We start from the raw sequence: 25,973 nt of genomic DNA on the forward strand, positions 1-25,973 counted from the left end.
GAGTATTCAGCATGGTCGCACCATGAGAAGCCATAACAGCACTTAAATAGCAATGGCCACACTGATTTGCCACAACTCTTAATTACAGTGATGCTATGTTCTGATTAGAAAGTTAAAATGTGCTCTTTTCTGATTTTTTATATTTTGTTTTTTAAGGACAAACACCAGAAGCAACTGAGACAAGCACACTGCTAGGTGGCTTTCCAAATGTACCCTCCAGAGTTTCTCTGACTTTATCATCAGACATGTTTGCACCATGGACAAAGCATGCTGCTTTCCTTCTTCACTTGGGCCATTTCACGTACTTTTTCAGTATTAACATCTTTATCCCTATCATCATAATTACCTTGATTTAGAAATATTGCCACTCTTTTACCTCCTGTCAACAAATGAATAAACAGAGCCTCACTGTAGACACTAAAAACTTGTAGGAGTATGAAGCAGTACCTCAGTGGCACAGAACCTGAGGGGCATAGAATGTACTTACAGAAACCTGGTTCTAATACTCATCAGTGCAAATTGCACACACACACACACACACACACACACACTCACACATGAATCAGAAGAGAATATACACTCTATTAGCAGGTCATGTATTACTTAATACAATAAATTACTTCATTTAATATTCAAAACCTATTATAGGATAAATTAAAATTCCATTCTTACAACATACAAAACTGAATCCTCACCATGAAATTCTCCAATTAATATAATGGTTTTCTCAAAGAATAATCAAGCCAGCAATTTTCAAAACAGAGAAAAATATTTTAAAAACTCTGTCTAAATGTTAAGGAATCAGTCTGCTATCTCTTCCATGAAATGAAAACCAACCTTCCAAGTATGTTGATAGTTTTAATTATTTACAGGGAACTCTTCTCCTCTCAGGTGTCTGTCCATACCTGCATATCCAGTTCCTGGCACCTCTGCTTCAGCTCCTCCTTTTCTGCTATGGCCTCCTGAAGCTCTTCTAAAGCCCTTTTAAGCTGAAACAAAAACAATAATTCTCAGTAGACCATATTTAGCAAATTAAAATAATAAATCCTTCTGTCAACACATGTATAATTATATTAGAAATCATGCTTAAAATTCACCTTTTAATTGATGAGCCTTCATGTGTTGCCATAGTGTGACATTTAATAAAGATAAGGTTCCACAAAAATAAAATTTTATGAAAATTTTGGGGACATATTTTAAAGGTTATTAGATTGTATTTTATAGAAAATATGTTTAAAAAAAACAGTATGCTTTCTTTAGATGCCTAGGGGCTCAGGATCAGGAGTGGGGAGAAACAGGAAAGAGGTTCAGGGGGCCAGGAGACTAAATAGCAATCAGTAGTGGCTGGTGGTGGCGGGGCATCTACAGAACATGCCAGAGACCTGGGATGGGGAAGGCACCAATTCTATAGGGGTGACTCTAGCTGAGAATCCTAGCAGTACGGATATGGGACCTGATGTGGCTACCTCCTGCAGGCAGGCAGAACCCCCAGTGGAAGGATAAGGATACCAATTCATCTACAAAACTTTCAACCCAAAATTTGTTCTGTCTACAAGAAATGTAGGCATCAAGAGGGAACAGAAACTGAGGAAATGGCCAACCAACAAATAACTGGTCCAACTTGAGACCCAACTTGGGCAAGCACCAACTCCTGATGCTATTGATACTTTTGTTATCCTTGCAGACAGGAGCCTAGCAATAACTGTCCTCTTAAGAGGGTCTACTGGGCAATGAACTAAAACAGAGGCAGAAACCTACAGCCAAAAACTGAATGGAACTTGGAGAGTATTATGGAAGATTCAGGGGAAGAACTGAGGGCCTGGCAGGATTAGGAACTCCATAGTAAGACCAATAGAATCAAATAACCTGGACCCTTGGGATTCTTAGAGACTGAACCAAAGAATATGCATAGGCTAAACCTAGAGAGCCATACATATGTAGCAGATGTGCAGCTCTATCTTCATGTGGGTTCCCCAATAACTGGAGCTGGGGCTGTCCATGGATCCCACAGCCCTAACTGTGCTGCCTTGTCTGGCCTCAGTGGCAGAGGATGCACCTAGCCCTATAGAGACTTGATGTGGCAGAGTGGAAGATAACCAGGGGAGCCTCCACTCTCAGAGGACATTGGGAGGGGACTTGAGAGAGACTATGTAAGAGAGGACCAAGCAAAGGGGAATTCAGCAATCAGGTTGAAAAGTAAATAAATAAACGGGGAGAGGAGCCTGGATGTCTATGAAAGAAATACCTAAAAAATGCCTTTGGCCTCTTCTTTCTCTGAACCACCTAGACTAGGTTATATATAGGGAGAAGAGTTGTTTTCTCTAGTAAAAAGGGCTGTCATAAAATCTTAAGTCTTTGAGCTCTTTCTTCAATCTCAGACAAAATGTTAGAAGTTGTGTGTGTGTGTGTGTGTGTGTGTGTGTGTGTGTGTAAATATTGAAATCATAATAAAACTTTTGCAGATTTTTAAAAATTATCTACTGCTTAATGGTATACCCACATAGACTGGGTCACATCAAGGGTCAGATAGAATATTTAGTGCCACCATCTCTTGAGTGTGATAATAGGAACCAGTAAAAGTTATCCCTACTTACATTCATTAGGAAATACATATTAACATCCAAATGTGATCTTATAATAAATCAGATTCAGTTCCACAGAAGGGAACACAACACACAATTTAGTCCTGTAAAATAACTGCTAAGAGAAATCATGTCAACATTCACAACTGTCTCCTCATGCAATGAGGTCTTACCTGCTGCTCTAATTCTCCCACCGTGTCACTTGCAGGAGAGATCACTATTTCTTTACTCATCAACTAGGAAAATGAAAATAGCAAAGTTAAATACAACAGTGCAATGTTTAGAAAACCTATTTACATGAAAGTAAATTGATTTATATTTAGCTTTGTCTTGCCTTAATTTAAGGATCCTTGGAACATTAATCAAGTAAAACTTTTATTAGCGGTAGAACCAAATAAGAATCTTCAACCACATTAGCATTAAGATTAAGAATAAATTATGATGCAAGCTTTGGGAACGTATTAATATTGACACAAATCACTTTTAAATGAGGGATTGTTTCATTTCTTTTATCTTTTTTTTTCTTAGTCAGGATTCTCATGAGGTAGACTAATGTTAGGACTACAGGACATACTGTCATGACCCTCATAAATATGATTCAAAATCAAATATTACATATCAACACTTTTCACTCAGGATTTATAAGTGGTATTAAGAGCCAATACTGCACCCAAAATATTTAGTATCCCTTCTCTTATGTCTGATATACTCATAGTCTTAAATTTAGGTTATTTGGCCACAAACTTAAGTTTTCACAAGTATAATGTTCTAAATGTACCTGGTCCAGATATACGAGAGAAAGGAACACTGTTCTAGCTGGCAGGAGGAAGAGAAGAAATGGGAGGCTCCACATGCAGTAGAGCTGATGACTGTTCTTAGTGGAAGGTACTGAAAGGTACTTGAAGGGTCTAGGGATTTAGTTCCACGTAGAACATGCAATCACTAGACCCTGGGTTCAGTACTGAGTTCCTAAGTAAAATTAAAGTACTCTGAAATATTAAATATCAACTGGCCTTTGGGGCTTATAAACTGGACTTGAAGAGCTATTACTTACTTTTAGTTGTTAAAACTTTACAAGAAGGTTTACATAATTTGGCCCAGGGTCTTCTTACTCACACGAACATGGCATTACTTACCTCCTGAATTGCAGTCATGACCACATGTTGAACAGATTCCTCCAGGGTCATTATATTTTTAATATGTTCTAGAATTTAAAAATATTAAATTTGAAATAAAAATTTGTTCTATACAATTTCTTAACTACTCAATAATCAAAGTGTGAAAATTAAATACCTATAAATGATTTTTCATGCAAACATGCTAATTCACTAATTGCATATTAATAGCAAGATATAAATGTTTACCTTAGTAATTTAAATTTTGGGGTCAAAAAAGAAACCCTTTAGTTTTTTGGTAAAGGAAAAAAAGTACTGCAAGCAATATTAAAATTATGAGTAGTGGCTATTCAATGTTAGATCTAGAAACTTCTGAGGTACCATCTGTACTCCAGGAAGGCTATCAAAGGGACAAATACAGCCTTCTCCAGGATCTGGTTGGCACCCACTAATTCTCACAAGATCTTAAAGCTATCCACAAACACACAGTATGGAACAGTGATTCACCCAGATAGGAAATGAGGACCTCAATCAAAGAATGTCTCAGACATTGGCAGACATAAGTCTACTTCATCTATATGATCTTCCCAGGACCATTGCCCTGAACCCTCAAATTTACCTAATCTTCCGGTTTTGATTGTTTTAGAGACTCCCACTAAATCCTTTAAATTTTCCTGTCTTTTAAGATGCTAAGATTCTGAAAGGTTATGGTATACATAAGACCACTAAATGATATGAAGGAAAAAGAGAATTAGCTAAGAAATGTACCAACGACAATGCCTTCCTTTAATGACCTGGATGACAAAATTATTCAAGGCTGCTGAAATCTACACAAACAATAATCTGCCCCTCTGAGAAGAACATTATTAATAATCAAGCCAATTTTCACAAAATTCAGAAGTTGTTTTACAACTATAAATTTAGGAGGTTCATTTCTTGAAATTTTTGGTTATCTTTTTCCAATTTTGAATTCTTTTGCAGCTCTGAGGATGAAATCCAGGGCTCCAGATATGATAAATAAAAGTTCTGCTACTAAACCACATACTCAATCCACTAGTAGTAGGTTTTATTTAGCTCTTTAAACCTAATTTTTAACCCAAACACACATTTTGAAAGTTAAGCTGTTCCTTTTATATGTACCCAGTATTAAATTAATCACTTATATCTCCAGAAACTGAATTTCCTTTAAAAATTATGAAGATGAGAACACTAGATAATGCTTAGGCTATATTATGAATAAGATAGTGTAGTAAAATTTTCAGGGTGCAACAAAGTCAATGCCAAGGAAAAGTGTAGCTTTACCCTGTCAATTATGGACTATGATATAAGCATGATACACTCACAAGAAAAAGGAAGAATGCAAAGCAACAAGTGAACTAATGCCAAAACGAAAAAGAACTAAAGCGGAATGTTAATTCTCTGCATATGAATTGTGTCTGTACATACACCATGCAAAAATATGTTAAAATAACCAGAAACTAGAATGGAGAAAAGTATTAATCAAAGAAGAACTGACCCACAACTGTAACAAAATGTGCTAGTTTAAAAGCTAATTATTTCGTGTCGATTTGTAATAATAGCTAGGAACTTCTTAACAACATGCATGAGTAAAAATTCTTAACTTTCATAAAATAACAACATATAGATCTTAACATCAGACAGAAAGACTGATTATTTGTCCTGCGAAAACGTAGCTACTGAATGGCAGACACTGGGATAAGAAAGGATTATGGTGTGTGTGTGTGTGTGTGTGTGTGTGTGTGTGTGTGCATCTATTTTATAAACTACAGATGGTTTCACATAATTTTCTATTTCTTGAGCTTGTTCTTATTGAATTCACCTGTCTTGTATCCTTTCTTGAACATGCAGGTCTCATGAAGGAGGAACACGAAGGCCAAGATTTGTGTAAAGCACAGAAGCAGAGGCAAAGCTCTTCCCACCCACAATGATTCAAGCCTCCACTGGGAAGCAGACTAAAGTCTATCAGTTTATTTATATGACATTTTGTACTCAGGAACACAGAGATTACTATGCTTACATATACACTGTAATGTACTGCTTCCATTAATACCACTGTCCATTTCTCAAAACACTCTGGACAGTTGTTTTTCTAAACAGAGCAGCATATTACTTATATTATTTGAAGATAGTTCCTATTATAATTTAGTAACAATATTTTATTATGAGACATATTTACCCAAGAGTCTTTCTTAGTGACTACATAATATATCAACTAACTATGCTTAATACAGCCACTGCACACCAGAACGGAGGGCAGTTAAGAGCTGCAGCAGCCACTGCTAACAAGAGGAAGGTCTAGAACCTAGATCTAGTTTATACAGCAGGGTGATTTCAGCCACAAAAATAACATCCTTCTGTAAACGCCAGCACGAGAACTAGCAGTGCAGATTATTCCTAGGAAGTGCAAACCCCAAGTGACTAGAACTCTCGGATTACCTTGCTTCTTTTCACAGTTGACTGCACATCCTAGAATCAGCTGAAGCAACCTCCCAAGCTCCACGGGATCTGAACACTCAGTTATTTGGTTTAAATCAGGGATAAGTTCTTCAGAAATCTGCTGCCCCAAAAACTGAAGAATGAAAAAATAAAAGATTAGATTACTCATTTATGTAGCCTTCAAAGAATTTATACTGTTATTTTAAAAAGGTAATTCACAATAACTTCATGAAATAACTCAAATAAATTAAGAAATCATGAGTCACTAATATTGACTAAAACCAAGTCAGCAATATTCTGGTTCCTTCTCAAAATTCTGGGTGTGTGATGTTTATTTGACCTCATATCAGAAAAACAAGTGTTCGTTAAAGAGGACCCAGGCTATTTTACTGTAACAGAAATACTTGCCTAGGAAACAGTAAACAGGATTATGTTAGCCCGGAAGACTAACATAGGCAAAATTACTTTTCCAACCTGAAGGGAAGCCAGACTGTCTGAAGGAAGTTTGTGATAGTGTGTATCACTTAGATCACAATATAAACCGCACTTTCACAGATGAATTACAAATGCAAAGGCTTTGACTTTTTCTGGCCTTTTCTCTATTTTCATAAAACTGATTAAGTTTCCTAGGATACTGGGTGTGTAAAGCACAGAAAATTCTCATAGTATTAAAACTTCCAAGAAACGTTTCTTTAAGTTTATTTCTGTAATGTCAAAGTATGAAAAATAATCTTTACTAAAAAAATTAGTTTAAAGTCCAATTATTATGCAATAAATTCTATAAAAATAATTCAGAGTTTCAAAATGAAAGCTATCGTCTTTTTTTCTTTTGGTAACCCAATGCCTTTAATCCTTAGACCTCTTCATTTTCACAAGGTTTGTGTGCTCTATAAGTGGCAACATATTTATTATAATTGTAAATTTCATTCCTGTATGATGCTAAAAACAAGCATTCAAACTACTGGTATTTTTGCTTAAAATCAGGTCTTTTCTGTACCTCATGATAGTAACTTGTAATTCCATGGAGGACCTTCTTTAGATTACTAGCCTAAAGGGGAACAAAAAGAGAAAATAAGTACATTTGTTTCATGTTAATACTGAAAGGCATACATAAAGGTGAGAAATAATCACCTTTTTAAGAAAAATAATAAAAAAATTATTGAATTTCTCCCCAAGAAGAGAGAAAAATGTGTAGTAAACCTAATAATAGAAATTCAACGAAAATGACCAGAACTGACAAGCATTCAGAATCATCCATAAAGACTCAAGGACCCCCTAGGTAGCTGACAGGAAAAGTCAAGAGAACATCATAAAAATGCACACTGACCCATCAACACATCTGCATATCATATATCTAGACACAAATGAGGACGCACGCTGCTTCCAGCTGCACTCGAGAATCCTCTGAGATACAATAGAAATATGAATGCTGACCGATAGAAACATAAAATACGCTAAAGGTATGTGTGTCCATGGGACAAAAGTAGGATTTATTTATAAATGCGTACGTAGTGTGTGGGCTGGAGAGAGTACAGCAGATGAAGTACCTGTGGGATCATCACACAAGCCTGACATGTTTTCCCCAAAACACATATAAGATGGGAAGGAAGATTATGTTCCACAAATTTGTTCTCTGATCTCCAAACACACAATGTAGCATGTGCACACTCCCATACACAGCATAAGTGCAATAAAATATTTTAAAATGTATGAAAGGAAGAGGCAGTTTTAATATTAGGAGAAAAAAAAACCAGGCCTAACTTTTATTATCCAAACCTCTTTAAAAAGCAAGATAAAAAGAGCAGGTGTAAACAGAAAAAAGAAGTCAGTGAAAAAAAAAATCATGAAAAATTATAAGCTAGATGTAAATGAAGGAAAATATGAACAACAAATTTTCAACGTCAGAAAGAATGTTTTTACTTAAAGAAAGAAAAGTGAGACACCATTCATCACAGCAGTTACAAATACTCAGTGGTTAAGAACACTGGCTACTCTTCCAGAGGGGTGGGGTTCGTTTCCCAGCATTCATGACAACCCACACTGGTTGTAGCTCTGTTTTCAATGAATCAAATACCCTCTTCTCACTTCTGCACATACAAGGCTGGCACATGGTGCCCAGACATACACAGAGACAAAAACCACTCATAGATATACAAGTGACAACTTAAAAATTTGTACATATGGACATGTGTATTCATCAGCTTTGTAGTGCTGCTAAGAAATGTATGACGGAAATTAGATAACCTTTATGGAACAAACACAAGCTCCACAAGAAACACAAAACCCAAAAAAAGTAAAAGAATTTTAAAAACAAAATTATTTTTCAGTCTTATAAATTTAAACATATATACATAATTCAGCTATTCCACCAAGGTATTTCCCCCAAAGAAATAAAGTCTAAGAAAAGATTTGTGAATGGAGTTTATTGCCATAGCAATAAATAATAAAAAATAAAAAAATAATAAAATAAACTAGAAATAATCCAAATATGTCATTATGTGAATAGTTAAAAAATTATGGTTTAATCAATGTTGTACATGATAATAAAGACAATTATTAATATAAGCAACATAGATGAATCTCAAAGTCATTCTACTAAGTAAATGAAGACTATATATTCAAACAGTGTATACTGTTTGGTTGCATTTATGTAGATATTTTGAAATAAGAATTCTAGTGGTAGATCTAAGGCCAGTGGAGGTCAGTCACTGGGTGAGAATTAACTAAAGAGATCAAAGTATATATTCTTGACTGGCAGAAATGCTCTGTATTTATACAATGGCATTTATCTATGCATGAACTTGGGTGTCCCAGTTACTTTCTTGTTGCTGTGATAAAGATAATACAAGGGCCAGAACGAGGTGGGGAGGAAAGGGATTATTTGGCTGACAAGTCCTCATCACAGTCAAGCACTAAGAGGGGTCAGAGTAGGAACTCAAGCAGCAACAGAGGCAAAACCTTGGAAGACAGCTGCTTAAATGACCTGTTTTCAGGTCATGACATTTATTCAGCCTGTTTTCTAAAACCTCCTAGGACCACCTGCCCAGGGTGGCACTGTTGGCCCTCTCACATCAACCAACGATCAAGAAAATGACAACCAGACATGCCTATAGGCCAATCTGGTGGAGGCATTTCCTCTTCAATAAAGGTTTTGTTCTCTAAAGTACTCTAGTTTGTATAAAGCACCATATATGTTGACTCAAATGGAACAATGCATTCATGAATTCACTTTTAAAATAGCACTGAGTTGAGGTCAATGCTCCCATTCTTCCATCATGTGGCCCTCCCAACCCCTATCCACTTCTGCATACCTTTATTCTCCAGTTGTCTCCAACATCATCTTTAATTCGGCTTAACCAAGATTCGCTAAACCAAGCTACATCACTAAAACAAAAATAAATAAAGGTTAAACTTTAACATGTTTTTATAACATTTTAATTAATTTATTTACAGTCTAAAAGTTATCCTTAGTGAGAGCAATAATCTAAATAAAATATTAATTTTTTTGTTAACTCTGCAATATTTAGTCTAGAATTTCCTTTTAATTTAAGTTATTTAAGTCATTAACTCTTGCAATTTAAAAAGCACTTACTAAACACCAGGCATTCCAACCCCAAAGAAGTACAAAAAAGTCCAGTACTCTGAGGTGTCTATTATCTATAAAGCACTAATTGTGAGTGAGGTTCTTACTTTATTTAAATATCATGGTAAGTTGGCAAAGAATATGTTATATGCTTAATCTCCTTATTCAGAGAACAAAGCAATGTAATTAGCCTCAAATGCATTGGTACATGGCAAAACACCAAACGCTAAAGAAACCTTCTGTTTTCATTAGAAATATGGTTCTATGTTTATACTGAAGTTCAAATTTAAACTAGTTATTTGAAGACAAATAACTGTCACACAAAAATGAATTTAACAAAGTTTAAAACATGCAACATCTACAACACACATTAACAGACTATATTCTAGAACACGTGGAAGCCTGTCTAGGGACTGAGCAAGAACAATATGGAGATTGCTTACTGCCTCTTAGAGAAAAAGCCATTAAAGGAAGTACAAAACACTAATAACTGAAGGAAGGGCTAGTAAAGAAAAAGACAATCCAATTATTTTCTAATAACACTAAGTAAAAATCTTATTATTGTTTCATTCCAGCCAAGATCATGTCATCAGGAATTTAAGCTGTTGAAGGGTTTACAACCCATGGAAAGAACAACAATATCAACCAACCAGACCTGCCCCCTCCAGAGCTCCCAGAGACTAAACCACCAACCAAAGAGTAAATGGAGAGACCCATGGCTCCAGCTGCATATGTAGCAGAGGATGGCCTTGTCTGGCATTAATAGGAGGAGAAGCTCTTGGTTCTGTGAAGGCTCATCTCCCCAGTGTAGGGGAATGCCAGGATGTTGAGGTAAGAGTGGGTGGTAGGAATGGGAACATCTTCATAGAAGCAGGGGGAGGAGGGAGGAGACATGGGAGGGAGGAAAGAGGTTAACATTTAAGAATTTAAGCAGCTAACTTGAAGAAATAATTTTATTTCTACTTACTAATAACAATTACATTGCCTCTTATTAATGCTACAAACTATACTGGAATAAAGTCTATCAGAAGAATTCAAGGTACTGCATTTCTACTGTCACAACTGAATCAAACCTCTAGTTTTGGAATCAGACTAAACTAATACAAATCCTAGCTTCACTGTTTGGCTTCCAAAAGAACTGTTAGCTCTTTATACCCTCAGACCTCATGGATAAACTGGACATAAAATAATAATACCCAGTTTGTAAGGGAAGAGGTTAAATAAAGATCATGAAGGTGGCTCAGTGCATAAACATGTATTTGAGTTCAGATCTGCAGCCCCCATTTAAAAGTTGAGTGCAGCAGTACAGGTCTTTAACCCTAGCACTGGGGGTAAGAAGACAGCAAAGATATGCAAATTCACTGCCAACCAGCCTAGTCAAAATGGTGAGCTCCAGGTCACAGACAGGCCTGTTTGACGGAGGAAAATATCCAACACTAAACTTTGGGTTCCATAAGCATGCAAATGGACAACCACACACAAATAACTCATATCAGAGGACTATCATGATATATTTAGTAAATATTAATATGCCAGCTATCATGGTTTATCATTTAACTACCCAAATATCAACAAAATGAAAAACACATGATGACTAAAGCCTAAATATTTTAATTCTATACCACACTCCTCTTTGCAAAAGATATCCAGCCAAAAACAATACGATTAAACATACATGAACATATAAAGCTGGTCAAGTGACAAAGCTAAGCCTTTCTTCTGGAGAAGTGGAATCCATTCTTGGTAGTAGAATCCAGAGCCACATTTCCAAAAGGATTCTTTGACTTCTGTGCCTAAAATTGTGACCTTATTAGAAAATAAATAGATTTGATTCTTCACAGAACCGATCAAGGTAGAAAGAGATCATACTGACTTAGAATAGGTCCATTAAGACTAGTGGCCCTTCCAACCCAGTTCTTCATTGAGTTGGAAAGATCAATGCACAATTTCATCTGGAATAACAAAAGACCTAGAATAGCGAAATCCATCCTCAACAACAAGAAAACATCTGCGGGAATCACTATCCCTGACCTCAAGCTATATTACAAGGCAATTGTGCTGAAAACTGCATGGTACTGGTACAGAAATAGGCATGTGGATCCATGGAATAGAATAGAAGATCCAGAAATGAGCCCTCACGTATATGGTCACCTGATTTTTGAGAAAGGAGCTGTAAACATTCAATGGAAAAAGGACAGCCTATTCAACAAATGGTGTTGGTCCAACTGGCACTCAGCATGCAAAAGAATGAAAATAGACCCGTTCTTATCTCCTTGTACAAAGCTCAAGTGTAAGTGGATCAAAGATGTCCACATTAAACCAGATACACTGAAACTATTAGATGAGAAAGTAGGGAAAACCTTAGAACACATAGGCACAGGAGAAAATTTTCTGAACAAAACACCAGTGGCTCAACCTCTAAGATCAAAGATTAACAAATGGGATTTAATGAGATTGCAAAGTTTCTGTAAGGCTAAGGACATTGTCAAGAAAACAAAACGGCAGCCAACAGAATGGGAAAAGATCTTTACCAACTCCACATCAGATAGAGGCCTAATATCCAAGGTATACAAAGAACTCAAAAAGCTAGACACCAGAGAATCAAACAGCCCTATTAAAAATTGGAGTACAGAGCTAAACAAAACGTTCTCAATTGAGGAATATCGAATGGCTGAAAAACATCTAAGGAAGTGCTCAACATCCTTAGCCATCAGGGAAATGCAAATCAAAACAACCCTGAGATTCCACCTCACACCAGTCAGATTGGCCAAGATCCAAAACTCAGATGACAGCAGATGCTGGCAAGGTTGTGGAGAAAGAGGAACACTTCTCCACTGTTGGTGGGATTGTAAACTGATACAACCACTCTGGAAATTAGTCTGGCAATTCCTCAGAAAATTGGCTGAAGATCCAGCTATTCCACTTCTGGGCATATACCCCAGAGACACTCCAATATACAACAAAGATACATGCACCACAATGTTCATAGCAGCTCTGTGTATAATAGCCAGAAGCTGGAAAGAACCCAGATGTCCTTCAGAAGATGAATGGATACAAAAATTGTGGTACATTTACACAATGGAGTACTACTCAGCTATCAGAAACAATGACTTAACCAAATTCTTAAGAAAATGGTTGCATCTAGAGAATATCATCCTGAGTGAGATAACCCAGTCACAAAAGAACAGACATAATATGCAGTCACTGACAGTGGGATGCTAACTTCAGAGGCTTGGACTGCACCAGAAACAACTCACAGAATGTGTGAAGTTCAAGAAAAAAAGAAAACAAAACAAACATTATGCTCAATCCTTACACACCAAGAAAATGTTGACTAATTCCGGGTTACATCCTGTTTTACATGTACTTTTTGCTCATTGTAACTAGTAAGACCTTAATGCAGAGTATCAAACCTTAAAAAAAAAAAAAGCCAAGCACTGACAAAAATGTATTTGTATACATTTATGCAAAAATGTTTAAATTTTTTTTCTTTTATCTTTGTTTTTTAAAATAAAGTTAAAAAAAAAAAAGACTAGTGGCCCTTAAACTGGAACAAACATAAACAGGTATAAAGCCAGGGAAGCCAAAGAGGCACAGTGACTCTAGAAATGCCTAAGACTCCCAGACCCTAGAAAAGGAAAGGAAGCTCCACTTTCTGAAGCTTCGGAATGAGAACAGCCCTTTTGACCCTTGATTTAGTCTTCAAGCCATAAGAGCTATATAGGATAAATAGCTATATAGAAGATAAAGAGTTAAATAGGAGATAAAGAGCTATATAGGAGATAAAGAGTTATATAGGAGATAAAGAGCTATATAGGAGATAAAGAGCTATATAGGAGATAAAGAGTTATATAGGAGATAAAGAGCTATATAGGATAAAGAGCTATATAGAAGATATAGAGCTATACAGGAAATAAAGCTGTGGTAATAAGCTGCACAGCCTGTCCACTCTTACAGCAGCCCTAGAAAACAAACACTGTAATGAGGAGTACTTTGGTCACTACTCACATCTGATGAAGAACTTGTGCCATGGTCACTCCATTAGTCAGCTGTTTGACATCTTGACAGGGTGAGGCAGTCTTGAATGTCTGCAGCTAAAATGACACAAGACAAAACACCTTACAACATAATCAATTCACAGTAGCAGTATACATAAATTATTTTTGAAAGAAGAAATCAGTCAATAAATCTAATTAAAATTTATAATTTAGCAAAGCCTTCATTAGAACAATCCTGGCTGGGAGGCTGAGGGTTAAACAGCAAAACATTGAAGTCAGAGGAAGGAAGCATCAAGATAAACGTGTATTTTTATTACACAGATACAAGAGAAAAAGATGGGAGTTTTACATTTGAGTATCACTGGATTATCTGCACTAAGGAAGCTGAGAAAAGGCTGTCAACCAAGGCAACTGAAGACTCAGGCAGAAGTTAGGATGCTAAAGAACTGTGACAAACAGCGTGGACTGTATTTTATCCTAAGGAAAAATTTTTGTAATCAAAAACAACTAAAAAAGTTTCTACCACAGAAGATGGTTGGGAGAATTAAGAAAAGGAGGGAACATAATTAGACCAGGTGTCTGCTATGTGGTTATGTGTTCAATGGCTACTAGCACAATCTGGACAAGCTAAGACTTCCCAAACCATGAAAATACATGCTTGATCTCCAGCAACATTACATCCAGTGGTTTTTATGTATTGGCTTTAGAGAATAAAGAATCACTAAGGAGCTATAGTATGGAAGAGAGAGACCCAACAGAGATACAGAATAGCTCATGAGCTTGTATAAGGGAGATAATATAGGACTTATTAGTATGGGTAGCATGGGTTGTATGAGATGTGAAACAAGACTTTTTGGCAATTGGTTGGGGAAGAAAGGAACACTTAAGTAGAGAAGGCACCTTTAAAAGGAAAACAATGTGGCTACCATTTGCTAGCATTTTCTATGTACATGTTACCTTTGCATGTGTAACTTAAAGATTTTTCATCAATATTTATAAAATAGGTAATATTAGTAGCTTTAAAAGATCAGCTTCATAATATTAGACACAGCTACCCTGATAGGAGTCAGTGAGAAGGCCCAGCAGAAAAAAAGCACTTGCTACCAAACCTGCCATGAGTTCAATTCCTGGAACTAACATGGAGCAGTCCCCTCAAGTTGTCCCATCTCCCGGATAGATGAGCTAAAAGAATATGTCTAGGAAGAGAGAAGAGAAGATAAAAAGTGTCCTGTATAAATGTGTGACAGTTTCAATTCAATTCCCATCAAAATTCCAGCTCAATTCTTTAGAGTTAGAAGAAGCTATTTGCAAATTTTGGAATAACAAAAAACCCAGGATAGCAGAAACTATTCCCAAAAATAAAAGAACTTCTGGGGAATCACCATCCCTGACCTCAAGCTGTATTACAGAGAAATCTTGATAAAAACTGCATGGCATTGGTACAGACACAGGAAGGTAGATCAAAGAAATAGAATTGAGGACCCAGAAATAAACCCACACACTTATGGCCACTTGATCTTTGATAAAGGAGCTAAAACCATCCAGTGGAAAAAAGACAGTATTTTCAACAAATGGTGCTATTTCAAGTGGAGGTCAGCATATAGAAGAATGAAAATCAATCCATTTTTATCTCCATGTACAAAGCTCCAGTTCAAGTGTATCAAGAACCTCCACATAAAACCGGATACACAGAAACTAATAGAAGAGAAAGTGGAGCCTTGAACCATGTTCAGAGGGAAAATTTTCCTAAATCAAACACCAATGGTTTATGCTCTAAGATCAATAATCAACAAATAGGACCTCATAAACTTGCAAAGCTTCTGTAAGGCAAATGACACTGTCAATAAGACAAAATGGTAACCAACAGATTGGGAAAAAGATCTTTACCAATCCTACATCCTATAGAGGACTAATATATAATATATACAAAAAACCCGTTAGACTCTAGAGAATCAAATAATCCTATTTAAAAAATGGGATACTAAGCTAAACAAGGAATTCTCAACAGATGACTACTGAATGGCAGAGAAGCACCTAAAGAAATGTTCAACATAATGTTCAACATCCTTATTCATCAGGGAAATACAAATCAAAACAATTCTGAGATTCTACCTCACACCAGTCAGAATGGCTAAGATCAAAAACTCAAATAACAGCAGATGCTGACGAGGATGTGGAGAAAGAGGAACACTCCTCCATTGTTGGTGGGGTTGTAAGCTGGTACAACCACTCTGGAAATCAGTCTGGCGGTTCCTTAGAAAATTGGACATAAAAGATGCTCTAACATATAACATGGAAACATGCTCTACTATGTTCATAGCAGCCTTATTTATAATAGCCAGAAGCTGGAAAGAACCCAGATGTCCTTCTAAGGAGGAATGGATAGAGAAATTGTAGTACATTTACACAATGGAGTACTACTCAGCTATTAAAAACAATGACTTCACAAAATTCTTGGGCAAATGGATGGACCTAGAAAATGTCCTGAGTGAGGTAACCCAGTCACAAAAAAATACACATGGTATGCAATCACTGATATGTGAATATTAGCCCAAAAGCTTAGAATACCCAAGATACAATTCACATACATATGAAGCTCAAGAAGAAGGAAGACCAAAATGTGGATGTATCACTCCTTCTTAGAAGGAGGAACAAAATACTCACAGAAGGAAATACAGGGACAAAGAGTAGAGCAGAGAATGAAGGAAAAGTTATCCAGAGACTGCCTCACCTGGGGATCTATCCCATATGCAGCCACCAAAGCTAATCACTATTGCTGATGCCAAGAAGTGCTTGCTGATACGAACCTGATATGGATATCTCCTAAGAGGCTCTGCCAGAGTTGTACTGATACAGATTAAGATGCTTACAGCCAACCATCAGACTGAGTATGGGGACCCCAATGGAGGAGTTAGAGAAAAGACTAAGGAACTGAAAGAGTTTGCAACCCCATCGAAAGAACAACCACATCAACCAACCAGACTCCCACAGCTCCCAGGGACTATACCACCAACCAAAGAGTACACGTGGGAAGACCAATGGCTTTAGCTGCATATGTAGCAGAGGATGGCCTTGTCTGGCATCAATAGAAGGAGAGGCCGTTGGTTCCATGAAGGCTTGTTTCCCCACTGTAGGGGAATACCAGGCTGTCGAGGTGGGAGTGGGTGGATGGGAGAGGGAGCAGAGCATCTTCATTGAAGCAGGGGGAGGGGATATGGGAGGGAAACTGGGAAAGAGGATAACATTTGAAATGTAAATGCATAAACTATCCAATAAAAAAAAAGATTTTAAAAAAGGCACAAGTTCTTTATAGAACATAAAATTAAATACAGCATGCCTGGCCTAGAGTTGTGTGGCCTTCAGGCATATCTAGAAAGATTAATTTTGTTATGTCTGGCAAAGAAAAAAGAATTAATGAAGTTCATGGAAAACAAGATAAAGAACAATTTCAAGTTATGAAAGGACTGATGATGTTACATGTTACACTCACTAGATTTGCCAAACTGATTAAAAGGAAAGTCTATAAGAAAAGAAATTCAGCCTGTTCAACCTGAACATTATGCCCCTTCTGGTCTGCATCTCCACCTGAAACTGTAGTCGATCTGTGAGCTTGACAACCCCCGCCCCAAGCCCCACAGCCTATATCCCAGTAGTTTTGCCATAACCAGGAACATAGGTAGGACCCCCATCCCAATACCCACACAAGCTGAGCCCAGTAGAAGTGGAATCTGTCTCACTCTGCCCAAGCACCAGCCCTCTTACTGTCTCCACCTCCTCCTGAACCTTTGTCCAACTGGCTAGCTAGCCTGCCCCACCTATGGAACACCACAGTGTACCTGTCTCTCAGCGACACAAGTACATAGGGACACAGGAGTCCTGCCCTAACCAGAGATAACACTGTCTTTCTCCTAGGAAGACTGGTCTAATCCAAGACAATAGCTCAACCTGCCTCCAAGTAGGCATACTCCAGTCAGAGACACCCAAGCCAGTTAACACCAGAAATAACCAGATGTCGAAAGGCAAGCATAAGAACATAAGCAAGGCACCATCAGAACGCAATTCCTACCACAGCAAGCACTACATATCCCAACACACCTAAAGAGCAACACTCTGACCTAACATCTCATCTCATGAAGATGAGAGAGGCCTTTAAGGAAAATGTACATAACTCCCTTAAAGAAATAGAGGAAAACTCAGGCAAACATGTAGAAACACTTAAAAAAGAAACAAATAAATCCTTAAAGAAATACCAGAAAATATAATAAAAAGGGTGAAGGAATTAACAAAATGGTCCAAGACCTAAAAATGAAAATAGAAACAATAAACCAATCATGACTACAGGTAATCCTGGAGACAAAAAAAAAAAAAAAAAAAAAAACTAGAAAAGGGATCAGGAACTACAGATTTACCATTACCAACAGAATCCAAGAGACAGAAGTGAAAATCTCAGGTGTAGAAGATACCATAAAATATGTACATAATACCATAAAAGATTGATATACATCTATCAAAGAAAATAAATAGGTTAAAAAGTTCTGAACCCAAAACATGCAGGAAATTTGGGATATAATGAAAAGACAAAACCTAAGAATAATAGAAATAGGAATGTATGAAGATGCCAAGTTCCAAAGGCCAGAAAACAACTTCAACAAAATGATAGAAGAAAACTTCTCTCTCCCCTAAAGAAAGGATGACAATAAATGTACAATAAGCCTACAGAACAACAAATTGTGCCAGAAAAAAAAAATCCGCCCACCATGTCATAATAAAAATACTAAATGTACAGAAGAAAGAAAGAATATTAAAAGTGGTATGGAAAAAAGGCCAAGTAATACATATAGGCAGACCTATAGGGGAAAAAGGCCAAGTAATACATATAGGCAGATCTATCAGAATTTCTCAGATGCTGAAAGCCAGAAGAACTTGGGACCGCTATCATACAGATCCTAAGAGACCACAGATGCCAACCCAGGCTACTATAGCTAGCAAAACTCTTAATCACCATAGATGAAGAAACCATGACAAATCCAAATTTAAATATCTTTCTACTAATCCATCCCTAGATACTACCAGAACCAAGACTCTAACACAGGAAATTAATCATTTTACAACAAACCCAAAAGAAGAGAAACACACTAACACATATAATACTACTTCCAACAACAAAAATGACAGGTACTAACAATCATTGGTATTTAATATCTTTGAAAATCAAGGATTGTATTACCCAATAAAAAGACATGCATTAACAGACTGATATGCAAACAAGATTTATTATTTTGCTGCATGCAAAAATAACACCTCAGCAACAAAGCCAGAAACTACCTCAGAGTAAAGGCCAAGGGGAAAGTTTCCATGCTAACAGTCCCAAGAAACAAGCTAAAGTTGCCATTCTAATATCCAATAAAATAAACGTAAGTAATCAAAAGAGATTGGGAAGGACACTTCAAACCCATTAAAGAAAAAGTCCACCAAGATGCAGTCTCAATTCTGAGCATCCATGTTCCAAATAAAAGGGCACCCACATTCATAAAACAAACTTTATTAAAGCTCAAAACACACTGAACCTCACACAATAATAGTGGGGACTTCACCCCACTCTCACCAAGGAACAGGTTATTGAAACAGAAACTAAACAGAGACACAGTGAAACTAACAGAAGTTATGAACCAAATGGATTTAATAAATAGCTACAGAACATTTCACCCTAAAACAAAAGAAAAATATACCTTCTTCTCGGCACTTCACAATACCTTCTTCAAAACTGACCATATAGTTGGACACAAAACAAGCCCCAACAGATACAAGAAGATTGAAATAATCCATGTACTCTATCAGATCACCATGGACTAAGGCTGGATTTCAATAACAACAAAAACAACAGAAAGCCTACATACTCATGGACACTAAATAGCTCTTTGCTCAACAATAACTTGATCAGGGAAGAAATAAAATACATTAAAGACTTTCTAGAATTCAATTAAAATAAAGGCACAGCATGCCCAAATTTAACAATGAAAGCAGGTTTAAGAGGAAAATTTATAGCACTAAGTGCCTTCAAAAAGAAATTAGAGAGATCCTATATTAGTAATTTAACAGCATACCTGAACACTCCAGAAAAAGAAGGAGGAGAAGGAAGAGGAAGAGGAGGAGGAAGACACATGTAAGAGGAGTAGATGGCAGAAAATAGTCAAGCATAGGGCTGGAATCAACCAGTCAAAAACAAAAAGAATGATACCAAAAAAAAAAAAAAAAAAAAAAAATTCAAGAAGACCAAGAGCTGGTTCTTCAAGAAAACCAACATGGTAAATAAACCCTTACCCAAACTAAAGTGCAAAACGATAGCATCCAAATTAGCCCAGGGCCAGGTGGTTTTAGTGTAGAATTCTACTAGACCTTCAAAGATATAATACCAATACTCCTTAAACTATTCCACAAACTAGAAACAGAAAGGAACACTGCCTGATTTATTTTATAAAGACACTGTTATTTTGATACCTAGAGCACACAAAGAAAGAGAACTTTACACCAATTTCCCTTATGAATATCAATGCAAAAATGTTCAATAAAAAATTCTCAAAAACAAAATATAAGAACACACTAAAACCATCATTTACCATGAACAAGTAGACTTGATCCCAGGATTGGAGGGATAGTTCAATATAGAAAAATCTATCAACATAATCCACTATATAAACAAACTCAAAGGGGAAAAAAAGAACCACATCATCTCACTAGATGCTGAAAACCCCTTTGACATAATACATCATGTTAGAAGTCTTGCAAAGACCAGGAATGCAAGGCCCATACCTAATCATAGTAAAAAGCAATATACAGCAAGCCAGTTGCCAACATCAAACTAAATGGTGAGAAACTTGAAGAAATCCCATTAAAATCAGGGACTAGACAAGGCTGTCCACTCTCTACTTATCTATTCAATACAGTACTGGACGTCCTGGCCAGAGCAATTAGGCAGCAAAAGGAAGTCAAACGAATACAAATTGGAAAGGGAGAAGTCAAAATACTGCTTTAGCTGATGATATAATTGTATACTTAAGTGAACCAAAAATTCCACCAGAGAACTCCTATAGCTGCTAAAAAACTTCAGCAAAGTGGCTGGATAGAACATTAACTCAAACAAATCAGCAGCCTTCCTCTACTCAAAGGGTTAACAGGTTAGGGAAACAACACCCTTTACAATAGTCACAAAGAATATAAAACATCTTGATGTGACTCTAATCAAGCAAGTAAAAGATCTGTATTACAAGAACTTCAAGTCTCCAAAGAAAGAAATCAATGAAAACCTAGGAAGATGGAAAGATCTCTCATGCTCATGGATCAGTAGAATTAACTTAGTAAACAGCCATCTTGTCAAAAGCAATCTACAGATTCAATGTAATTCTCATTAAAATTGCAACACAATTCTTCAAAAAACATTGAAATAACAATTCTTAATTTCATATGACAAACCAAAACCCAGGATAATGAAAATACTTCTTAGCAAGAAAAGAACTTGAAGGGAATCACTGTAATAGTGATGAAAACTGAGTGGTACAGGTACAGAAACAGACAATGGAATAGAACTGACGACCCAGAAATGTAGATTGTCCTAAAGCTGTTCATATTTTAATGCTAATTCTACTTCCCCAAGAAGTGTTGCCTAGTCACATACTCAGGACTTCATCAAAACCTTCCAATTTTAATTAGTAAAATAAAGGCGAAAGCCAGTGATTGGGTGGGGAAAAGGAGGTCAGAGGTCAGAGAATAGGAGAGGGATTCCAAGATGTACCTCAGAAAGGATAAATTAGATCCAGGTGGGCTTAATTGGGTTAAGTAATTATGAACATTTTAAGGATTGTATAGGTCTTATATCTCATATAGAAGGGCAGTTTGTATCTTTGTCTATTTGATGTAATCTTATTGTGTAGAGGGTTTGTGGATTGAAAGTTTGATATATAAACATGTATGAAAAGCATCGGGCATTAGAGTTGTGTTTGAGTTGGGATTTGGAGTAGAGAAACAACCCAGGACGGAGGCAGTAATTAGGCAGAGTAAAATACCAGGGAAGGGAGTTGAGAGAATGGAGTGAGACTGTGATGGTGGCTCAAACTGGGTGACAGAGTTCGTGCATGGGGCTCTGTACTAGAAGTGGGCCCACGGAGTGAGACCATGGGGCCAATAAGCCTTATATTTTTTAATATTTACTGCAACACAGAAATAAGTCCACACACCTACGGACACTTGATCTTTGACAAAGAAGCCAAAACCATACAGTGGAAAAAAAGGAAGCATCTTCAATAAATGGTGCTGATCCAATTGGCAATCTTCATGTAGAAGAATGCAAATTGATTCATATTTATCACCTTGTACAAAGTTCAAATCCAATGTGAATCAAGGACCTCCACATAAAACCACATATACTGAATCTAATAGAAGAGAAAGTGAGAAATAGCCTCAAATGCATTGGCACAGGGAAAAATTTCCCCAAACAGAACACCAATACCTCAGGCCTAAGATCAACAATTAATAAATGAGACCTCATGAAACCAAAAACCTGTAAGGCAAAATACACTGTCAATAGGACAAAATGGCAACCCACAGATTGGGAAAAGATCTTCACTAACTTTACACCTAAAAAGAGGACAAATATCTCAATTATATAAAGAACTCAAGAAGTTAAAGACTCCAAAATTCCAAATAACCCAATTAAAAATTGGGGCACAGAACTAAATAGAGAATTCTCAACAGAGGAATCCTGAATGCCTGAGAAGCTCTTAAAGAAATGTTCAACATCCTTAGTCATCAGAGAAATGGAAATCAAAAGGACCCTGTGATTCCACCTTATACCAATCCAAATAGCTAAGATCCAAAACTCAGATGACAACAGATGCTGGCAAGGTTGTGGAGAAAGAAAAACACTTCTCCACTGTTGGTGGGGTTGCAAACTAATACAACCACTCTGGAAATCAGTCTGGCGATACCTCAGAAAATTGGACATAGTACTACCTGAAGACCCATCTATTCCACTTCTGGGCATATACCCCAGAGTCACTTTAATACACAACAAAGATATATGCACCACAATGTTCAGAGCAGCTCTATTTATAATAGCCAGAAGCTGGAAAGAACCCAGATGTCCTTCAGTAGATGAATGGATACAAAAATTGTGGTACATTTACACAATGGAATACTACTCAGCCACCAGAAACAATGACTTAACCAAATTCTTAAGAAAATGGCTGCATCTAGAGAATATCATCCTGACTGAGATAACCCAGTCACAAAAGAACAGACATAATATGAAGTCACTGATAGTGGGATGCTAACCCCAGAGGCTCGCACTGGCCCAGAAACTCACAGACTGTATGAAGTCCAAGAAAAAACAAAACAAAACAAAACAAAACAAACAAACAAACAAAAAACAAAAAACAGTCATGCTCAATCCAACCGCAAAGGAAGACCAACAGTATCAACTACCCTGATCCCCTTGGAGTTCCCAGAGACTACGCCACCAACCAAAGGACAAACATGGGCTGGTCCAAGTCCCCCAGCACACATGTAGCAGACGACTGCCTAGTCTGGTCTCAGTAGGAGAGGATGTGTCTAATCCTGCAGAGACTTGGTGCTCCAGGGAAGAGAGATGCACAAGGATGGGTGAAGTGAGGGTTGCTGGGGGAGATGAGGCAGGGTGAGCACCTCTCAAAAGCAGATGGGAGGGGGAGGGGTGAACAATTCTAGGTGGAGGATCAGAAAAAGGGGCAATATTTAGAATATAAGTAGATAAAAAAATTTAATTTTTAAAAAGTAAAGCAATTCAAATGTGATGGACTGAGCAGAGAAAGGACATGAAAAGTATAAAGGTGAGGGGGTTTGCAACTTTACTGGGAAAGAGAAAACACCACATCATGAAGTAGCTACCCTGGTTCCTTTGTTATTTTTAAAACGGTAAAACGTTAAGTGTAAGCATATGAAGGAAATGGCTAATTGAAAGATGCTGTGAACAGCAATGCCTGTTGTCACAGCCTGTAATCCCAGCTGTTTGGGAGGTGTACAAGTTCGAGGCCTGTCAGCCATATTGAATTTAAGGCTAAGATTCCTGGAATTCTTAGACTATGTCTTGACTTAAGTAAAAAAAGAGGTTGAGGATACAGCTCCCTAAGTAGAACATATGCAGAGAACCCTTGTTTAGTTGGGGGTCAGGGTTAGACAGAAGAACAGCAAGAAGAAAATAAATAGTGGAACAATGCTCAAGAAGAACAGAGTTTAAAGGAAGACCCAAAGAGAAGGAGGTGATATTGTGCCTGAAAGTCAAGACCTAGTTCCAAGAAGAGTCAAGCAGAATGTCTGCGAAGCTAAAAGGAATCAGAACTCCCAGGTCACTCCCCATCACAAACGGGACGGTGTCGGGGAGAACAGTGCATCAGCATGATGAGAAGCAAGAACTGTTTCTCAGCCACTCAGTTCTCTCCAGTGTACAGCAGCCAGGGAGAGTACTGCAGGAGCCAATGAGCAACAGCTAACCAACCACCCTCTGGTGTCTACAATATCTGATTCTTCTTCTTCTTCTTCTTCTTCTTTCTTTTCCAGATCTTGGGGAACTTTGCCTTCCATTGTAATGATACACAACTCCACTAGTTAAAGTAATTCCTGATAGCCTAGCACAAAGTAGGAAGTTAAAATACTGCTTTAAGAAAGGATATAGTCACAATCTTTGGAGAAATATTGTACTACAGTTTTAAGAAAATCTGGTACTTCGAGTGACCTCACAGGGAAGTCAGTGACATCATAAAGAACCCAGTTTACCATTTCAGTCAGATGATCAGAGCACAAAATTGGGGACCTGAACACACCCTATGATTAGACATTTGTTTTTAAACAAAGCAGGTCATTAAAAGTAATACTGCCTTCTTTCCTGACAATCTTAAATAGAGTATCTAAACCTAAACAGTAATTTAAATAAACAACAGACCCACAAGGGGCTAACTGCTTTAATCCTGAAATCCCAGCTACTGGCATTCTACTTAAAACATGTTATTAAAGTCTAAAGTGCAAAAATTACTTCAAACTGCAAACACCCAAGAGATCTTTCCTATTGGTTCTTTGGATCTGCCTGAATTAGAAGATGGCTAGGCAATCTCTTGGAAGATGTAATCCTCCTGATCCAGTCTACTTACATTCCAATCAGACAGACTACTCTACACACAATTATACAACTGGGCTGAGCGATCAGAGAGATCAACACCCATTTTGTAGGGCGTCAATTATCCGAGCCCAATAAAGGGTTAGGAATCACACCTGGAAGCCAGTTCCGTCATATCTAAGCAATTTCAACAGGTTAGAAACCATTTTGCTCACCGGAATACTGGAAAAATCTGAGGACAGAGCCCATCTGCGCTCATAAATCCTGCACATGGGTCAAGCGTAAACAAAACGCCAATCTTTTTTACTTTAAAAAGGAAAGGTATTAAGAAAGGAATGGGAAGAAGAGAAGATTAAAAATGAGCTCCCACGTCAAACGCAGCTTGGCCATCTCTTGGCCGTGTTTACACCATCATGAGTGCTGTGTGGGCCCAAATGGGCATTCTGGGAGCCAAGGCTGACAGCGCCTCCGGGCCACCTGTACGAGGTGGAGCTCCGCAGCTGCCTGGAGAGCCAGTCTGGGACGGAAAGACGTGGCAGCCGGAGGTTCCGTGCCCCGCTCGCCCCGCGAGTGGCCTCACCGGCAAGCATGGAAGCACACTCACCCAGATGATGAGGCTGTCACACAGCGGCAGCTCAGACTGTGGCAACGGCTGCGGGTCCTCCATGGTCCGAGAACCTCGACGCCGCGCTCACAGCGACCGACGCGTCTCCACCCGGCCCCGCGTCAACGACCTCCGCGCCCGCCACTGGAGCTCGGCGGCCAGGCCCGGCGCCCGCGCCTCTCACGCGCGAAGCCTCACGCCGCAAACGACGCGGCGCGACCGCCCCCTGGCCCACCGCGTCCGTCCCGCGCCGCAGCACCTGAGCCAGCCCCGCCCGCCGGCCGCACACCGCGCGCTGAGTGACCTCTGCGAACACCAGTCACAAAGAAGCTGGGCGCCAGCGAGGCTGGCAGGGCGGGAGGAGCGGGAATAGGTCGCACAGGAGGGCTGCTGATTGGACGCGCTCCAAGGACTCTTCGCCAATCAAGGAGGGGCAAGCCCGGACCGCCAGGAGGAGCGGGAGTGGGTGGGCGGAGGTTTATGACCTGGCAGGT

The 25,973-nt window shown here is 38.1% G+C and overlaps 1 protein-coding gene across 1 annotated transcript in view; it reads right to left on the minus strand.

Moving 5' to 3' along the window:
- Positions 1-25,542, minus strand: part of HOOK1 (hook microtubule tethering protein 1) — a gene marked incomplete at its 5' end in the record, with an annotated part of 45,421 nt that extends 19,879 nt beyond the window's left edge. Inside the window, 8 exons of the mRNA XM_080921041.1 lie at positions 906-989; positions 2,756-2,818; positions 3,719-3,786; positions 6,155-6,287; positions 7,152-7,202; positions 9,466-9,538; positions 13,746-13,831; positions 25,480-25,542. Coding sequence (XP_080777167.1) covers positions 906-989; positions 2,756-2,818; positions 3,719-3,786; positions 6,155-6,287; positions 7,152-7,202; positions 9,466-9,538; positions 13,746-13,831; positions 25,480-25,542 — 621 coding nt within the window. The remainder of the gene's footprint in view (positions 1-905; positions 990-2,755; positions 2,819-3,718; positions 3,787-6,154; positions 6,288-7,151; positions 7,203-9,465; positions 9,539-13,745; positions 13,832-25,479) is intronic.
- Positions 25,543-25,973: the final 431 nt, after the last annotated feature.

The sequence above is a fragment of the Micromys minutus genome, assembly GCF_963924665.1.
Source record: "Micromys minutus genome assembly, chromosome: 9".
NCBI lineage: Eukaryota > Metazoa > Chordata > Mammalia > Rodentia > Muridae > Micromys > Micromys minutus.